This window comes from Saimiri boliviensis, chromosome 19 (assembly GCF_048565385.1).
Source record: "Saimiri boliviensis isolate mSaiBol1 chromosome 19, mSaiBol1.pri, whole genome shotgun sequence".
NCBI classification, from domain to species: Eukaryota; Metazoa; Chordata; class Mammalia; order Primates; family Cebidae; genus Saimiri; species Saimiri boliviensis.
This window is the reverse complement of record NC_133467.1, coordinates 29,547,140-29,567,278: the sequence shown is the minus strand read 5'-3', so window position 1 is coordinate 29,567,278 and position 20,139 is coordinate 29,547,140. Positions and strand designations below refer to the sequence as shown.

The following is a 20,139-nucleotide window of genomic DNA, read 5'->3' as shown; positions in this document are numbered from 1 at the left end:
AATTTTTGTATTTTTAATAGAGATGGGGTTTCACTATGTTGGCCAGGCTGATCTCAAACTCCTGATCTCGTGATCCATCTGCCTCAGCTTCCCAAAGTGCTGGGATTACAGGCATAAGCCAAAACACCCAGCTGATCTGATGGGTTTTTTTTTTTTGAAACAGAGTCTGGCTCTGTCGCCCACGCTGGAGTGCAGTGGCACAATCTCGGCTCACTGCAACCTCCGCCTCCCAGGTTCAAGCAATTCTCTTGCCTCAGCCTCTTAAGCAGCTGGGATTACAGGCATGTGCCACCACACTCAGCTAATTTTTGTATTTTTAATAGAGATAGGTTTTCACCATATTGGCCAGGCTGGTCTTGAACTCCTGACCTCAGGTGATCCTCCTGTCTTGGCCTCTCAAAGTGCTGGGAGCCACTGCGCCCAGCCATATGATGGTTTTATAAGGGGCTTCCCTCTTATGCTCAGCACTCATTGCCTCCTACTGCCCTGTGAAGAGGTGCCTTCCACCATGATTGTACATTGCCTGAGGCTTCTGCAGAACTGTGAGTCAATTAAACCTCTTTTCTTTGTAAATTACATCTCAAGTATCTCTTCATAGCAGCATGAAAATGGACTAATACACTTAACAAAATTTTTCTAAGGTTAGTCTTATCATTGACTCTCTAGGGCAGGCGTCCCCAAACTTTTTACACAGGGGGCCAGTTCACTGTCCCTCAGACCGTTGGAGGGCTGCCACATACTGTGCTCCTCTCACTGACCACCAATGAAAGAGGTGCCCGTTCCTGAAGTGCCTCGGGGGGCCGGATAAATGGCCTCGGGGCTGCATGCGGCGTAGTTTGCGACGCCTGCTCTAGGGTTTTCCCGATACTCTCTTTTGTCATTTGAAAGTCAAAGTAGTTTTACTACTTTCTTAAATTCGGGCGCGGTGGCTCAAGCCTGTAATCCCAGCACTTTGGGAGGCCGAGGCGTGTGGATCACAAGGTTGAGAGATCGAGACCATCCTGGTCAACATGGTGAAACCCCGTCTCTACTAAAAGTGCAAAAAAATTAGCTGGGCATGGTGGCACGTGCCTGTAATCCCAGCTACTCAGGAGGCTGAGGCAGGAGAATTGCCTGACCCCAGGAGGCGGAGGTTGCGGTGAGCCGAGATCGCGCCATTGCACTCCAGCCTGGGTAACAAGGGCGAAACTCCGTCTCAAAAAAAAAATAATAATAATAATAATTTTTAGTTCTTGTATATTTTTTCTAATTCATAAGCCTCTTACGATTTCTGTTGTCTAACTTCATTAGCTGATACCTTTGGTGTAATGTCAAATAAATTATAGTTAGAGCATCCTTGCCTTGTTTTCTTCAATCAGCCTTAAAAGACAATGCATATAAAAAGTATTTTGAAGGACAGAAATAACTCTAGTGTGAGAAATTTCTGGACATTTAGCTGGTGAGATGAGATTATGACCCATTTTATGCCTAGTAACCAGAATAACAAACAAACAGATGAAACTTTAGCAACAAAAGGTAAAAGTACAAATTTGATTTTATAGTAGTTCATTAAAAACATTTGAGTGGGACCTCAGTTTTACCTTTTTTCTTTAAGAGATTTCTAATAATTTTGCTCTTTACTCAGTCATTCATCTAAGACTTATAGAATGCCTATAATATTCTAGACATTATCTTAGGTTCTTTCTCATTTTTTACTACACCCATGTGAAATAGGTATGAGCCTCATTTCATAAAAGGACATTGGAGTGTGGAGGGGTTAAATGACTTAACCAAAGTCACATAGTTAGTAAGGGTAGACTGATTTTGAGTCTGGGTCTCCTAGTTTGAATTTTTATAAGTACTCAATAATAATAGCTAAAAGTTATTTAGTGTTTACTCCATTTTACATACTTTATATCGATTGGTTTAATACAACCACCAAATGGCATTTTCATCTATTTTATTGTGTTTTTTATAGATGAGAAAACTGACGCACAAGTAGCTTGCCAAAGATCACAAGCAATAAAGAAGGTGAGACTGTCTTCAGATCCCATGGTTAAGAAACCAATCACTACACTATTCTTTCAAAGAAATGAATGAAGCTCTAGGATCGTGAGAGATGGAGAGTATTCAATCTCCTGAATGTAAATCTACCAGCATTATTTACCAAGTTTAGGTTTTTCCTGTTACTTGATGCAATTGATAAAGGAAATGAAAAGGACTTTGCACTAAAGAAAGTGGAAGAGCCGGGCGCGGTGGCTCAAGCCTGTAATCCCAGCACTTTGGGAGGCCGAGGCGGGTGGATCACAAGGTCGAGAGATCGAGACCATCCTGGTCAACATGGTGAAACCACGTCTCTACTAAAAGTGCAAAAAATTAGCTGGGCATGGTGGCGTGTGCCTGTAATCCCAGCTACTCAGGAGGCTGAGGCAGGAGAATTGACTGAGCCCAGGAGGCGGAGGTTGCGGTGAGCCGAGATCGCGCCATTGCACTCCAGCCTGGGTAACAAGGGCGAAACTCAGTCTCAAAAAAAAAAAAAAAGAAAGTGGAAGAAAGGCACCTAAATGCCTGAATCTCTTTGTGATAGGTGCTATGTTAAATCTAGGTATTTTTGGTATTTCAACATACCGTACTTCTTGCAAAAGCTGCAAAATGCAGTTTTAAATGTAAACATAGCTTCTTAGCTTCTAAGGGCACAGGGCTGAACATATAATAATCTGTGTGTGCACACCCACACTAGGTTATGCAACAGGAGTATAAACACTGGTCCTGGAATGGCCTGGGAGGTCATCGAGGCCCTCTACCATCTTCTGCAGAGTACTGAGGCCTAGCGACCTGAAGACTGCAGACTCAATGATGAGCCCAGGCTTACACAACCTTAGGTTAACTAATATCTTTGCTTGCATTTCCTCTCTCCTTTCCTGTTTGTGCAAAATAAAAAAGGCCCCGCTTCACTTTCTTGGGAGCCAAAACACCAACAGAGAGCGAGTTTGGGGCCTGGCTGGATATCTTGCGAACTGCACACAAAATAACTGGCCCAAGGTCAGGGAGCGCGCCAGGCCCGCCCTGAAGGTTTCTCCGCAGAAAAATCCGCCACTCTTTCCCAACCACCTGCGTGGGTGGCTCTGAAATCCGTCACCTTGGGGACACAGCTCCCCGCCCATCTCTGTGACCCGCTTGTGCTCAGTGCCGCTGGGCCCTCCGAGAGCCTTGGACTCGCACCTCCCAGTACAACCTAGGGACGTCAGGGCTCATGGGACCTACTAGGCGCCCTTGGCCGGCCCGGACCGGGCCCCTCCTAACGGACCCAACGGACATCCCAGCGCCTCAGCTAATGCGCAGGAGAAGCTGGGCTGCCCGCTGACTGCGCTTCAGGACCATCCCCATTGGGCCAGAGGATGAGTGACGCATTAGGTCCCGCCCCGCCCCGGCGGGCCCCTCCCTTCACGCTCGGTCTCCACCCGCCAGCCCCGCCCCGGCGCCCCAGGCCGCGCCCGCCGGTTCGCCTGCGCTCTCGGCGCTGACGTGTCTAGGCGGTAGGGTTCCACTCCTCCCCGCGCCAGCAGCCACTCGTCGTGGCAAGAGGGGCGGGGTGGCCGGGGCTGGCGTTCCTCTTAGCCCCCGCTCCCGGCCCGCCCCCACGCCGCGGCCCCCCGGATGAGGGTATATATTCGCAGCGGGCGCGGGACGCAGATGAGTGGCCGCGCGGAAGGAGCCGGAGCCGGGCGGAGCTGCTGTTGTGCTGAAGAAGGTGAGGGGCTCCCAGCCCAGCGAGGGGAAGGCCGACCCGGGACCCGGGGGGCCTTGGCCCCGCCGCTCACACGGCCACGCGCGCAGACGTGGACACGCGTCTCACGAACGTGCACAGCGCGGGCAGCGGAGCACACGCCGAGGAGCCTCCCGTCCGCCCGCACACACATACCCCAGCCCGTGCGCCCCGCAGTCGCACCCCGTCCTCCGCCACCCCGCTGGTGGTTGTGGATGGAGGGCCCGGGGATGGGATGAGCGCTCCCCAGATGGGCTGGGCGCGTTGTGGGAGGAGGTCTGGGCCAGTGTCTGGAGACCTAGGAGGTTGTCTAGGTGTGTGGGGTTGGGAGTGGGGCCTCTCCTGGGTGGACAGTAGAGACCTCGAGGCTGTCAGGCTGGGGCCTCGTGGACGGTTATACCAAGTGTGCGGGCCTCCAGCGGGACGGGAGGTCGTTGGAACTGTCAGGTGGAAGCGAGCTGGTGTGTCTTGAATATATGAGGAGGAGAATTGAGAGCTCTGACAAGGACTAGGAGATACCTTTGGAGGACAGGACAGTGGGGCAAATCCTGTTAGCTTGCCACTTTCTTGCTTTTTTTTTTTTTTTTGGTTTGATTTGTCTTGATACTGGTAATGAGAGAAGATTGAAATTTCTGGGTTTCCTCTTTCTTGGCCCAGCAGAAGGATGGTATTGGAGGGCTGAGCACACATATGTTGAACATATGGCAGCTTGAAGTTTGGCCTGATGCTGTGCTACACTTACTTCTACATGGTTTATGAAATCTGAAATCAGGTAATAGTGATTATGATCATACGTGTGTGTCATTTGGTGTTGCAAAAGTTTAAAGACTTTTAGATGAAATTCACTGGGTGCGGACCCAAGGGTTTGCAGGAAACTGAAGGCAGTTAGTTGTCTGTTCCTTCACTCTTAGTCAGTTGGCTCACTTAGTCGGAACTAAGACTATAGGCTGTGCTGCCTGCCAGGCATTTATAGGATTCAGTTGGTGGTTATGTCTTAACTCTACTGTTTTTAAAAAGCTTTAAAGAGGTTTACTTACTAATTTTGAGAGCATACATATATCAGCAGAGATAGGGGCCAGGTGGGGGAGGCCAGAAAACGAGGGAAAAATACTGAATTTCCTTCATGCTGGTATTTAAATCTAATAAAAATATATTTGATAAAGGTAGATTATTACCAAATTTGTCATTTATTTTGATGCAGATGCATGAGGCTGTGGGCATGTGCCAAGTTTTGTCATAATTTCTAGAGCAGATTTTCAACTTTTTCAGATTTTGGTTGTCAAAATAAAAATCTGTATCTCTTAATTCTTCTATTCGTTGCTGCTTACCATTACACACACATGCCTGTAAGCAGCGTTAATGGGAAATATGGTACTATTTTTGTGGCATGGAGGTGCTTATATCTGCCTCAAATAAATATCATAGATAAATTTTGGTTGTCCAAAACTCAAGTGTATGGTTGTTATATTATGAACATTATATAACACGTAAATGAACACATGTGACCAGTTATCAAAGTTTATGAGATATCTTATTTGCATGGATTCAATCTCCCAAGAGTCTGAAGGCCGATGAGTATCTAATGACCTTTTAGGAGGAACTTTTAGGAAAAGTTTGTTTTGTATCTTAAAATATTATAATAATATGTTTGTGTATGCCTTTTAGCAGACAGAGCACTCTTTACTCTTGACTCTCTTGAAGGCATGTGAGAAAGGTTGGTTGTCTTATTTTTATGAGGAAATACATGTACAGGAAGGTAAAATGATTGCGTAGAATCAAATGATGGAGAAGAACCAAGAACAAGGACTTCCTATTCTTTGGTTATCTGGTTCACTGCTGATCTTCCCACTACAATGTTCTCCCATAAATCAGAGGCAAAGCAGTAGCACAGTAGCATAAATGAGGTCTTGGGTTGAAAAAAGCTACATTCCTTGGAAAATAGTTTAATATAAATCTGTTCCACTCAAGTGTCTTTTTTTTTTTTTTTTTTTTTTTTGAGATGGAGTTTCACTTTTGTTGCCTAGGCTGGAGTGCAATGGCCCAATCTCAAACCTCTGCCTCCCAGGTCAAGCAATTCTCCTGCCACAGCCTTTGGAGTAGCTAGGATTACAGGCATGTGCCACCATGTCTGGCCAATTTTGTATTTTTAGTAGAGATGGGGTTTCTCCATGTTGGTCAAGCTGATCTCCATCTCCTGAACTCAGGAGTCCGCCTCGGCCTCCCAAAGTGCTGGGATTACCACCACGCCCAGCTCAAGTGTCTTTTTAAATATGATTTTTAAAAATTAAAAAAATAATAGCATCATGATTCTTGAAACCTATGTAAATCAATAGGAATGCCTTTTAATACCATAATGAACATTCAAAGCTAAGTAGTAGTATTACCACCTCAGGGAACACACAGATATAGGAGCACACAAGCTAGACCTGAGCTTGTAAATGGTGTTTGGTGTTTAATGATCCTGGTGAAGTAGAGACTATTATTAATCTCATTTGACATTTAAGGTAACCGAGGCATGGGGAAATTAAGTGGCTCAGCTGAGCCTAGAATTGCGTTCTGAACTACCATGTGTATTACTTTTTACTGTTCTTACAGGAGGAGAAGATAAGTGGGCTGTTTTTTTGGTACCTACTTTTTCACTCTGTCCCTCACATCAAAGCAGTTATAATGTAGTGATGATTCTTTACAGTGACCCTCAGATTTATTCCTTTCACTCTTATTTTCTCTGCCACTAATCTGGTGAGACCTTTGGTATTTCTTACCGCAATTGTCTTTTAACTTCTTTTCCTGGTTCTGGCTGTTCCTCCTTACAATCTATTGTATGCCATTGGTCCTTTCTTTCATCTCTTTAAAGCATGGTAACATTGCCCTGTTTGAGAATCTACTGTTGGCTTTCTATTACTTACTCTGTGAAGTCTGAATTTTTTTGCTTAGTTTTCAAGGCTCTTCATGATCTAGCTCTACACTAGGCCATTTTCTATCGTTTGTCATGATGTTCACCTTCTTACTGCTTTCCATCCCACACGTGCTTGCTCCTCATGGCCACCAGGCTCTGCTTGTTTCCTAATCTTTTCATTTTTTTGAGACAGGATCTCCTATCTCCAGTCTGGAGTGCAGTGACGTGATTATGCCTCACTGCAGCCTCAAGCTTTCAAATTCAGGTCATCCTCTACCTCAGCCTCCCAAGTAACTGGTACTGCGTGCGTCACCACACCTGGCTAATTTTTGTATTTTTTGTAGAGGTGGACTTTTGCCATGTTGCCCAGGTTGGTCTTGAACTCCGGAGCCCAGGCATTTTGATTTTCCAGCCTGTACCAGGATTACAGTCCTGAGCTACTGTGCCTGGTCTCTAATCTTATCTATATAGTCTGCCCAACCCTTATCACACAGCTAGATTGTGCCTCTTTGTGAACTTTCTAGACAACACCTGTCTCCTCTCAGAGCATTTGTCTATATTGGGTGAGTAGATTAAATATTTACTCATTTTCTTACTCTTTAGCACTATGAAGTTTAATATTTTACTATATTATAATCACAGAATGCTCTTTAGAAAACATTTGTCTTATTCACTGATTATTATGTGTGTATTGCTTGTCTCTTTAAGGAGGGTCCAAGTTTTTAGTGAGTAGAGAAAATAGATGTGTTATTATTGCTTCTTTGCAGAAGCTGCTAATGAAATGAAACTTATTTTTCCTGATTATAGGTGGTTCTGGCTTCCTGAATATTTCAGTATACTGACTATAAGAAAGCTTAATAATATCTCTGTCATTGCCGGGCGCGGTGGCTCAAGCCTGTAATCCCAGCACTTTGGGAGGCTGAGGCGGGTGGATCACAAGGTCAAGAGATCGAGACCATCCTGGTCAACGTGGTGAAACCCCGTCTCTACTAAAAATACAAAAAAAATTAGCTGGGCATGGTGGCACATGCCTGTAATCCCAGCTACTCCGGAGGCTGAGGCAGGAGAATTGCCTGAACCCAGGAGGCGGAGGTTGCGGTGAGCCGAGATCGCGCCATTGCACTCCAGCCTGGGTAACAAGAATGAAACTCCGTCTCAAAAATATATATATATATATATATATATATATATATATATATATCTCTGTCATTAAAGATACAAGGAGAGCATTGAAATATTAAGCAGTCAGGTTTTCTTGTAGTGGTAGCTTAGTGGTCAAAGGAGTAATACAGAGACAATTAAACATGGTGAGCCTTGTCATCAGGCTGCGTGGATTCATATCCCAGCTCCACTTGTTGGTAAGATTGCTTAGCCTCTCTGCCTGTCTTCTCAACTGTAAAGGAGTGGTAATAATAGTGCCTGTGCCATAGAGTTGTTGACAATTAAACAAGACATGAAGGTAAAGTACTTAGCAGTGCCTGGTACATATTATTGTCTTACAGGTGTGATCCCTTACAAATATTGAGTGATGGAAAAGCAGAAGTTAATTTCTTTAACATCAAGTTTTAAAAATATTCTTATTTTTAGAGGGGGAAAAAAAACCCCCCTCAATTTTGGAGGTTGGATTTTGACATGCTGTTAATTACTTTTCTCTTTTAGGTTTACAGGTACATAAATTGCACCCTTATTTTCACAAAGCTTGGCTATTAGAGCATTATGAACATTGATGACCTCAAACTCAGGTTGTCCAAAGCTGGGCAAGAACACCTACTATGTTTCTGGAATGAACTTGAAGAAACCCAACAGGTAGAACTTCATGCAGAGCTCCAGGCCATGAACTTTGACGAGCTGAACTTATTTTTCCAAAAGGCAATTGAAGGATTTAACCAGTCCTCTCAGCAAAAGAATGTGGATGCACGAATGGAACCTGTGCCCCGGGAGGTGTTGGGCAGTGCTACAAGGGATCAAGATCATCTCCAGGCCTGGGAAAGCGAAGGTACTGGGCATGTGCATATTTGTTCTGAAGTTTATTTGAGATATACTAAAATTGTTCAGGTAGCTGGATCATGTAACTACTATTTTGATTTATATTACATTAAACCAGGTGACCCAGCAGAAAGTGACAGATTGTCTTTTCATTTTTGATGATCCATTCAAGGCTTCTCTCATTCAAGTCTTAATCTGCCTCCAGTCTTTACCTCCTCAATTTCCATACCTCTGCTAGATTTCTTTTCCTGAAGTTAAATATACAACTTAAATACTTAAGTTTAAGCTGGCATAATCTTTCAACCTGCCCTAACTTGACCCTAACCCATATTTTCAACCAGCATTTTAGGTAACCGAATAATTCACCTTTCCCTGAACATGGTGTCATGCCTTCCCTGCCTTTGCTCATGTTTATCTTTGGCTTGATGTGGCCTTTGCCCTTTCTCTGCCTAGCTACGTCACCTTGTAAGGTCATCTCTTAGAGTTGTACAGTGCAGTAGTTCTGCCACTTCGGGAATTTACACTCATTCATTAAGGTTCACCACACATAATATTTGATCTATGACCTTTTCTTCAGTGTCCCAAGTTAGAAGTAGTTGTTCATGCTTTTATTTCGTTCTAGCTTATCGTAAGAGTTGTTAAACTTTTGTCTTTCTCAATACATTGTAAGTTCTTGAAGAGCAGCCCATGTACTAGTTGTCTCTGTATGTCACGTAGCATTTAGAACAGTTTTATAGTTATAAGTTGATCAATAAGTGTTTGTTGAATTGCCCCAATGCTTTTCATTCTAAACCATATAAAAAAATCTGTTGCCATAACCTAATACTTATTTGTGCTTTTGAGAATGGCAAAATAGCTCAACTGTAGCTTTTGGTGGAGTTGAAAGCTGTGATTTTTATAACGTGCTTCTCCTCTGTAAGTAAAATGTTGACTAAATATTGTAGCTGATGCCCGGAGTGTTTGTACATGATCCTTGTCAAATCTGGGCCTCATTTTCTCAACTGTGAATGAGAACTTGGGCAAATACTTCTCTTGACTTTTTAAAAGATATCATTTTATTGCAAAAATAATATTGAAATGACAGATTGGCTCTAATCTCATCAAAGCTATATTTTTATTTGCTCACATTACCACCTAGTACTTGATTGTATACATAGTTTTTTCTTTGTTTCTGAGACAGTTTCACTCTGTTGCCCAGGCTGTAGTGCAGTGGTGTGATCTCATTCACTGCAACCTCTGCCTTGCAGGCTTAAGCGATTCTCTTGGAAAATCCCAGCTACTCAGCTTCCCAAGTGTCTGGGATTACAGGTGCACACCACCATGCCTAGCTAAGCTTTCGGTATTTTTAGTAGAGATGGGTTTCACCATGTTGGCCAGGCTGGTCTTGAACTCTTGACCTCAAGTTATCTGCCCACCTTGGCCTCCAAAGGTATTGGGATTACAGGCATGAGCCACTGTGCCTGGCTGGATTGTATATATATTTGATTTCATAGATGTAATCTTATGGTCTGTATTTGCTCTACACCTTGGCTATTTTTATTTTGTTTTCCACTCTTTGGCATCTTCCTGCCCACTGTAAAAAGAAAGATTACTGGCATTATCAACCTTCTGTATAGCTCTCTTTCTCCAGGCTCATAAATTTACTGATTTTCAAAGGGTGTTCCAAAGAACCCCAGGGTTTTCACTATTGGGGAAGCTGCCTTTTATAGGGAGGGAGGGAGCAGATACTGGTAGGACTCCAACCCCTTTATCCTCCACCATGAGTAGTTCTGCTGTTTTCTGTTCAGTGTATTTGATGTTTACATGAGGTTTTATTTAAAAGAGTTTAGAGGTTTAAAAACAGTTTGAAAATAATTGGATCTTCTTCAAGAAGGTGCTTTCCAGATGTAAAATGGTTGATAGTAGCTATCCTAGCTTTTTACTTAGGATAGGGCTTTGCCACTAAGATGTGAGAGAATGATGCCTAGATGTATCCTTGTGAATGAAGAGTTTCAATGATACCATGACTTCTGTTACTTTGGATTCACGAATCTTTCCCTCCTTCCCTGGGTTTCAAAAAGGCTACCATTCCAAACCAAAAGACATACAGTCCTTTCTTTACCCTCTAGTATCCCAGTTGCCTGTATTTTTCCTTGGGATTTTAAGGGGGTGAAGTCTTAGTAATAACTCTAATGGAAAGTCAAAGCTTTGACCTTGTGTAATGGGGAACATAAGCCACAGTTAAGATATCCTATAATTTGAGTCTTCTTTATGGCCTTTTTGTTGGACTAGGTGGAGCTAGTCTATGGTTACGACTTTGCGTGTAAACTAAAATCCGGAACTATTAGAACCAAGTATAGCATAACAGTGCAAACTTCCTTTTGGCTTAGTGTCAAGTGAAAGATATTTATTTGTAGCTTAAACAGTAAGGGTGGAGAGGGAGACTTTATGTTGACATTATATCCTTTTCACTTAGCCAGAAACTGCCATGTGTCTGCAAATTCATAACAAAATGAAATTTCTGCACTAAGTTATCAAAGGGAAGAGAAGCCACGGGGACGATTATGGCATTGTATTTCAGGTAGTAGGATGATCCTGGTAATTGTATCAAGGATATTTTTTTTACCCCCAATCCCCGTAGAATGGGGGAATAAAACCATTGTCCAGTAGTTGCAAAGTATCTGGTAATTATTCAGATGATAACGGACATTTTTACAACTAGAGTGGAAAATTATTTCTGAAGGAAGAATGTAAGTGATCACTGTGCTCCTTGTTAAAGAGAGATCTTGCTTTAATTCTTGAAGTTTTCTGGCCAGTTGTAGAAAATGAAGAGGAACAACTGGAAAGTCTTTATTTTACAAAGCTAAGATCTTGAAAGAGAAGTAGTTAGCAGCTTTGACGAGGCCGGGTGTGGTGGCTCACCCCTGTAATCCCAGCACTATGGGAGGCCAAGGCAGGCAAATCACTTGAGGTCAGGAGTTCGAGACCAGCCTGAGCAACTTGGTGAAATCCCATCTCTTAAAAAAAAAAAGAAGCTTTGATGAGAATCTGTAATTTTGGTAAAGATACACTGGAAAAATCTGTTTGCTTGATAAAAATTATTCTTCTTTATTAAAACAAATGCATGCTTATTTGAACACAAATCTACCAGTTTTATAGTATCTAATTACTATTCAGTCTTAGCCTTTTTTGCCTGCAAGACATGTTCCTATTAATCATAATGATGCTTCTCTACCATATAGCACTACTGTAGAAAAGTAAATGGATTGTTTAGAAGAAATACACTCTTTTTTTTTTTTTTTTGAGATGGAGTCTCGCTCTGTCACCCAGGCTGGAGTGCAGTGGCGTGATCTTGACATACTGCAACCTCCACCCTAGGTTTAAGCAATTCTCCTGTGTCAGCCTCCCAATAACTGGAATTACAGATGTCTGCCACCACACCTGGCTAATTTTTTTATTTTTAGTAGAGGCAGGGCTTAATTTCCTAATTGTCACATGGGTTTAAATACATTTATGATTAGTTAACATTTTCCAGGTAGATGCTGTGCTCAGCTCACATGTCGGTCAGGCTGGTCTCGAGCTCCTGACCTCAAGTGGTCTGCCCACCTCAGCCTCCCAAAGTGCTGTTATTACAGGTGTGAGCTACCTTGTCCAGTCCAAGAAATACATTCTTAACATTATCTGTTCTTCATTTTCTTAAATCTAGGATATTGATGTTTTTAATATATTTGTTTTATTTTGAAAGTAATACATGTTTATTTTAGAGAAATTGGAAAATACTAAAAATTACAAAGAGAAAAATACAAATCTCTGTAATTCCACCATACAGAGATACTTGATAGTAATATTTTACAGTGTTTTCTTTCACACACACACATATGCATATCTTGGGATTGTGGTTTGTGTTTAGTTTTGTAGCCTACACAAGCATTTGTTATCATGAAATATGTCAAGGTTATTTTGAAACAAGTATTTAGCTGTAAAATCAGTATAGTGAACCCCCACATAAGTCACCTTGATTAAAAATTAAGAAATTTTTGCTCCTTTTGCTTTATCTCTCCCTCTTTTTTTTTTTTTTTTTTTTTTTTTTTTAACTTTGCTGCAGTATTTTTTGGCAAATTCCAAACATCATTTTATTTTTATCCTCATATAGTTTGGTTTCCATCTCTAAATATATGGGTGTTTTCTTACTAATCATATGCCATTATTTCACCTAGTGAAAATCATCTAATGGAATCTTTGTTACCTAAAACTGGTTCAGATACAGGTTTTCCTGATTAGTCTGCTTTTTATTCTTAACCATTTTGGGGAAATATAGTTTCAGCTATAACTTGATTAAAAATTAAAGACTTAAATTATTCCCTCTGACTAACTTTCTTGGATAGGTTTCCTTTATTTCTACCAGTTGAATAGCCTGTTGACCCTGCTCCACTTATCCTGGAGTCCTGACGGTGCATTACTCCAAAAGGACCTGTGCTGTCTTCCTTGTTTCAGCACATGCCCAAATTAAGGTGTACAGGAGGAATGAGTCCAAGTAGGAAGTTATCCAGGAAGCATTTGACCTCTGACAGCCACTGTGAACTTTCTCTCTGTTTTTTGTGAATGTTATCAGTAAAGTGCTCAGATTTTCTTGGGCCTGCAATGCATGGCTCTTCAGGGAGAGGGATATACTCCAGCCTTGGAAATGTGTTAGTCTGGCTTGATTTATTTTTTTTTCCAACTTCTGATTTTTTTTTTTTTTTTTTTTTTTTTTTTTTTTTTTTTTTTTTTTTTTTTTTTTGAGACAGAGCCTTGCTCTGTTGCTCAGGCTGGAGGGCAGTGGCGTGATCTCAGCTCACTGCAACCTCTGCCTCCTGGGTTAAAGCAATTCTCCTGTCTCAGCCTCCCCAGTAGCTGGGATTATAGGCACCTGCCACCACACCCAGCTAATTTTTGTATTTTTAGTAGAGATGGGGTTTCACCATGTTGGCCAGACTGGTCTCCAACTCCTGACCTCAAGTGATCTACCCAACTTGGCATCCCAAGTGCTGGTTTACAGATGTGAACCACGTCCCAAGTGCTGCGATTTATAGGTGCGAGCCACTGTGCCTAGCTCCTTTTTCCAATTTCCATTTCAGTTTTGCCTGTGTTGAGTTCCCTTGGGTAGGAAAGGTATTAACTCTTAGGTCTTATGGAGAGATAGAAAGGGTGATACACTGATGAACTTTTCAGTGTTTTTCAGTAGTTCTGCAGAAGTAGTTTTAGGATTAAAATTTGTAATTCCCTAATTGTCACATGGGTTTAAATACATTTATAATTAGTTAACATTTTTCAGGTAGGTGCTGTGCTGCCATATAAAATTTACGTTGTGACAGACACAGTTTGAAATAATGTATAATTGCCATATAACCAAAACGGCTTACTGACTTTTATGGGCCCGCTTAATTCAAAACAGCATTTTATCTGTCATCATAAGACAGATACTAATTTATGTGGTACATACTTTTGATAAACATTGCAGCTTTATTGTAGTAACAGAGCTGAAGTAGATGAGGACTGAGTACTTCAGCTAGTGTACACACAATTTGATACTGTGACCAATAGCTGTAGCTGCATTTCGTTTGTGAATTACAGCTGGCCTTGATTCTCCAGGAACTGCTGCCTTTTCTCTTGTTTTTCGCTGTTTGCTCATAAGTGAGATGTATGAACAGGAAGAAGTTAACGCAGAACCTTTTTATTTCAAATATATGTGGATTGTGTTGTAGTTCATTATAATAGTTGTGGTTAGACAGAGATGAGATGTAAATGGATATCTACCTGGTAAAGTACATGTGGTTGGCATCATCTCAGTGCCACCATTAAGTGGTGACCGGACTGGTTATCAGGTTCAGAGATGGAAAGAAGCACTGAAGAGTGAACAGAAGTTGAGGAAACAAACATGTGCCATTTATCTGAATAAAGAATGAGGCCACTGTGAGCTACTGGCTAGCAAAACTTTTCATTTATTTATTTATTTTTGAGAGAGTTTTGCTCTTGTTGCCCAGGCTGGAGTGCAGTAGCACAATTGCGGCTCACTGTAACTTCTCCCTCCTGGGTTCAAGCAATTCTTCTGTCTCAGCCTCCTGAGTACAGGTGTGAGCCACCACGCCTGGCTAATTTTTGTATTTTTAGTAGAGATGGGGTTTCACCAAGTTGGCCAGGATCATCTTGAACTACTGACCTTGTGATCCACCCGCCTTGACCTCCCAAAGTGCTTGGGATTACAGGTGTGAGCCACCACGCCTGGCCTTATTTTCTAGAAACCATAGTTTATTTGATATAATTCAGGAAATAACCAAATATAAAACAGTTTTCAAATGTCTTCTATGGTTCTCTGTTCCCTTTAAATTTCTTCATCTCAGTTATTTTGTATAGTGATTATGGGTCTTGCTTAAGGCAAATACAAACTCACAATGGCTGTTAAAAATTTCAGTGTTTGGGAAGTTTTGGAGAATGTTGGTTCTTGTTGCTCAACAGTTTTTTTGTTTAGGATGGTGGGTAAGACAGACTGAAAGCAAAAGGCAATACAACCTCTGGTAGCAGGGTGGTATGGCGGTGAAGATGTCCTGGAGTCAGGTTCTAATCCTGATTCACATTTACTAGCTCTGTGACCCTAGGTGAGACTCTTAACTTCTCCGAGTATATTATCTCTAAAGTGGTGAAAATTACACAGTACCTGCCTCTTAGATTATGGTTACTGTTTTGGGTTCTATTTTGGTTACTCCTGATTTTATGTTCTTACTTTCAAATTCTTTGATGAAATACAGTTAAATGCTATGGAGTTAACAAGGACAATTCTGGTTTTAGGGAAGGAAGAAAGAGGATTTAACTCCCAGGTAGCTAAGATCAGCTTCATATCAAAGGTGAAAATTATGAAAATATATAATGTGCTTTTGAGGTTTTAAATTGAAAAAATAACTGGAATAGGCTGGGCATGGTGGGTCTTGCCTATAATCCCAGCACTTTGGGAGGCCTAGGTGGGCAGATCACTTGAGCCCAGGAGTTCGAGACCAGCCTGGGCAACATGGTGAGACCCCAGTCTCTATTAAAAATACAAAAACTAGCTAGGTGTGGTGATGTGCACCTGTAGTCTCAGCTACATGGGAGGCTGAGGTGGGAGGATCACTTGAACCCAGGAAGTGGAGGTTGCAGGGAGCCAAGATTGTGCCACTGTACTCCAGCCTGGGTGACAGTGTGAGACTCTGTCTCAAAAAAAAAAAAAAAAAGAAAAAGAAAAAGAAAAAAGAAAAAGTAGCTGGAGTGATTGCTGAATAATGTTCTTGGACTATACTTACTAATGAAGGAAAAATTACAGAATCAGAACAGGCTCTAAATTTATAATGGGCTTATTTTTCTTTATGTTGTTGACTTACTGGTGTAAAGAAAACCCAGTATATTGGCTGGGCACAGTGGCTCACGCCTGTAATCCTAGCACTTTGGGAGGCCGAGGCAGGCGGATCATGAGGCCAGGAGTTCGAGACCAGTCTGGCCAACATGATGAAACCCCATCTCTACTAAAAATATAAAAATTAACGGTATGGTGGCAAGCGCCTGTAATCCCAGCTACTCCAGAGGCTGAGGCAGGAGAATCGCTTGAACCCGGGAAGTGGAGATTGCGGTGAGCCACGATCGTGCCACTGTATTCCAGCCTGGGCAACAAGAGTGAAACTTCATGTCAAACAACAACAACAACAACAACAACAACAACAACAACAACGACAAAAACCCAATATATCAAAAACAAATAAAGCACAAAGTTAGTAAATGAAATAAACCCACATTACCCAAGGATTTTAAAATAATAATTGATAGTTGCCACCACTGCGTCCTCTGTCTCAGCCAACAGTTGTGGTCAGTGGCCAGGTTTGTTCACAGAATTTCTAAGAATTCTAATGAAAGTGTGAAACTCAGAAAACAAGAACAAAACCTTTTACTATGACTTTAATTGTATAGTTTTTCTAGCTTACCAGAGACCCAATTTCCACATAGCCTCATCGCACAAGCTCCTCTGCCTTGTGGTATGGACACTGTCCACTTTTGAATGAAAACATGGGTCTTAGGAATGGATTATAGCAAGATTTTTTTTCCTTTAGTTCAGACTGAGAGCTCTTTTGTAGCTTTTATAGTTACATTTATTTGCATTTGGATCTCAAATCCACCTTTAATTTATTTTGGTTCAAAGAATAACATTTTTTTTTCTTTTTTTTAGAGATGGGTTCTCCATGTTGGTCAGGCTGATCTTGATCTCCCGACCTCAGGTGATCTGCCCGCCTTAGCCTCCCAAAATGCTGGGAAGGAATGATATTTTTATTCAAGCATTATGCTTGATGACTACTTATTGCTGAATATTCAACTGGCAAAAATTCGCAGGCTTCTAGACCAAAGAAATAATCAGTAATGAAAATACTCTGAGTCTTACATTCTTCTGAGCTGGTATAGATGGCCTGTTTTTGAAAATGCATTTTATTTATTTATGTATTTTTGAGACAGAGTCCTGTTCTGTCGCCCAGGCTAGAGTGCAGTGGGACGATCTCGACTCACTGTATCCTTCGCCTCCTGGGTTCAAGTGATTCTCCTGTGTCAGCCTCCTGAGTAGCTGGATTACAGGTGCCTGCCACCATGCCTGGCTAATTTTTGTATTTTTAATAGAGATGGGATTTTGCCATGTTGGTTAGTCTTGTCTGGAACTCCTGACTTCAGGTGATCCCCCCACCTCAGCCTCTCAAAGTGCTGGGATTACAGGTGTGAGCCACCATGCCTGGCCTAAAAAAATTCATTTTAATAGATTTTATTACTATATATTTGCATCTGCATGTAATAAAATGCGCAGTTTTTTTGTTTTGTTTTGTTTTGTTTTGTTTTTGAGACAATCTTACTGTCACCCAGGCTGGTGTGCAGTGGCATGTTCTTGGCTCACTGCAACCTCCGCCTCCTAGGTTCAAGCAATTCTCGTGCCTCAGTCTCCTGAGTAGCTAGGATTACAGGCACATGCCACCATGCCTGGCTAATTTTTTGTATTTTTAGTAGAGATGGGGTTTTGCTATGTTGGCCAGGTTGGTCTGTTCTTGAATTTCTGGTCTCAAGTGATCTGCCTGCTTTGTAGTTTTATGTTTTTGTTTCTTGTTTGAATCACACTTTGTTACCCAGGCTGGAGTGCAGTGGCGTGATCTCAGCTCACTGCAACCTCTGCCTCCTGGGTTCAAGTGATTCTCCTGTTTCAGCCTACAGGTGTGTACCACCATGCCTGGCTAATATTTGTATTTTTAGTAGAGACGGGTTTTGCCGTGTTGGCCAGGCTGGTCTCAAACTCTTGACCTTAGGTGATCCACCCACCTCGGCCTCCCAAAGTGCTGGGATTACAGGGGTGAGCCAATGTGCCCAACCAATTTCATGTTTTAACAAATGTATACCCATGTAACTACCATCCCAATCAACATAGCACGTTTTCATCACCCTACAAAGACTTCTGATGCCCTTTGCAGGTGATACCCCAAGTTCATTCTGTTGAGTTGGGTTTCAAACCAGAAATGCTAACTTCAGAGCCTGAGTTCTCAACCATTGTACTTTACTGTTTTCCTAACTGAAAATTTCTTTTCTTTATATTGCTTATGTGCTATATTTGCATACTCATTAATTGTCTATTATAGGCTGGAGGTAATTTGATTCTATCATCATTTATCCTGACTTTGGTATTTTCTTTTATTCTTTTTCTTGACTTGCCATATCAATCAGTAGTCAAATTTTTGCAAAACATTTATAATATCTCTTGGTTCTTGCCTACTAACATTATCAGCAAGAAATATTTAGTTCATTAAAATACATTGTTCATTGTTTGGTATTTGGTTGGGTTATATAAATTTAATTGTTTTAATAATAGAAATTTTTTTTAAGCAAGATAGTCCACCATTCTATGTAGATCTGTGTTTTCTGTGCCTTACGTTGATAAGTCCCTATCTAGTTATTTCAGTCCCATGTTATCAATAAAAGCAGCAAGCAGCCTTTGGTCCAAGCCAGATTCTCTACCGCTAGCCTATACCCCAAATTAGCAAATGATCTCAGGACAAGGCAGCTGTATCGCTTTACTTCCCTTTTGATGAGTCTTTGCTGCTGCCTATGTATATTTAATACTAAAGTGTTGAATTGTGGAGGTTTTGTGATACAAGTGTTTTCTTTTCTAGGACTTTTCCAGATTTCTCAGAATAAAGTAGCAGTTCTTCTTCTAGCTGGTGGGCAGGGGACAAGACTCGGCGTTGCATATCCTAAGGGGATGTATGATGTTGGTTTGCCATCCCATAAGACACTTTTCCAGATTCAAGCAGAGCGTATCCTGAAACTACAACAGGTGGCTGAAAAATACTATGGCAACAAATGCATTATTCCGTGGTAAGATATGTCTCATTATTATAGTGTGTCTGAACATACATTGTTTTATAATATTCAAAATGCATATTCACTTTATTCATAAGCAGACATATTACTTGTTACTATTGATTTTCTTGGGAGGTATACTTTACTATATATATTAAAAGTAATATATGTTATTACTTGATAGATGACCACTGTTGACTTAATGAGCAATATATACTCACCACCAACTTTTATATTCCTAACTGAGTAGCTTAAAGTACTCAGTGAGTTCTCTCCATCTAGAAAGTCATATTTTCAAGTACCAGGTTATTTAGCTCTCCCACACCCGTGCCTCTCCCACATACACACCAGGCGAAAGCTGCATTGACTTCTGTGCTATGGGCCATACTCATGTCCTCAGCCTCTGCTAGTATGCTGTATTCTCAGGTTCTCAGGGCCTCCACCTTGGTTAGTGTTAATTCCTTTTTTTTTTTTTTTTTTTTTGAGACAGAGTCTGGCTCAGTCACCCAGGCTGGAGTGTAATGGTGCAGTTTCAGCTCACTGCCATCTTTGCCTCCTGGTCTCAAGCCATCCGCCCACCTCAGCCTCCCCAGTAGCTGGGACTATGGGCACCCATCACTATGCCTGGCTAATTTTTTGTAGAGACATGGCTTCACTTGTTACCTAGGCTGGTCTCAAATTCCTGAGCTCAAGCGATCTGCCCATTTCGACCTCCCAAAATTCCAGGATTACAGGTGTGAGCTACTGTGTCTAGCTAGTGCTAGTTTCCTAAGTACCAAGAGATTACAGAAGATTCTGCTTTGCTTTTTAGAAGTTTTCGGTTCATCTCTTTGATCTCTTTCCCAGGGCGGTTTTGGAGGTGAGCATGTTTTGAAGGGAATCTCAGCTGTGGGTTCGAGGTCCCCCAAGTCCCTATCTTGTTACTTCAGTCCCATGTGATCAACAAAAGCTCCACTAGTTCCTGTCCCCCAGCAGCAGCCTCTGGTCCAAGCCAGATTCTCCACCGTTAGGCCATAACCCAAATCAGCAGATGTCCTCAGAACAAGACAGCTGTATAGCCTCAGTTCCCTTTTGAAAGATTCTTTTTCTGGATGTTCGGTTCCAATCTGTTTTGCCTCTGAAGCTCTCTGATGCCTTTAAAAGTATG

General features: G+C 41.7%; 1 protein-coding gene and 1 long non-coding RNA gene across 8 annotated transcripts in view; both read left to right on the top strand.

Annotated features, from left to right (window-relative positions):
- The first annotated feature begins 3,484 nt into the window (after nt 1-3,484).
- The window catches only part of UAP1 (UDP-N-acetylglucosamine pyrophosphorylase 1), a 38,374-nt gene continuing 21,719 nt past the window's right edge, over nt 3,485-20,139 (top strand). For 3 of the 7 annotated variants that reach the window (XM_074390007.1, XM_074390006.1, XM_074390005.1), the window contains exons 1-3: nt 4,431-4,517; nt 8,301-8,637; nt 18,803-19,007. In XM_074390007.1, the coding sequence (XP_074246108.1) occupies nt 8,358-8,637; nt 18,803-19,007 (485 nt within the window). In that variant the 5' untranslated portion in view covers nt 4,431-4,517; nt 8,301-8,357. Of the gene's footprint in view, nt 3,731-4,430; nt 4,518-8,300; nt 8,638-18,802; nt 19,008-20,139 lie in introns of those variants that run through there. The other 4 variants (XM_003943388.3, XM_039460007.2, XM_010331248.3 and 1 more) reach the window with 3 other exon arrangements.
- LOC141582252 (uncharacterized) lies at nt 3,743-4,506 on the top strand. Its single transcript, XR_012515067.1, has 2 exons — nt 3,743-4,059; nt 4,406-4,506. It is a non-coding gene; the product is annotated as an uncharacterized LOC141582252 (long non-coding RNA).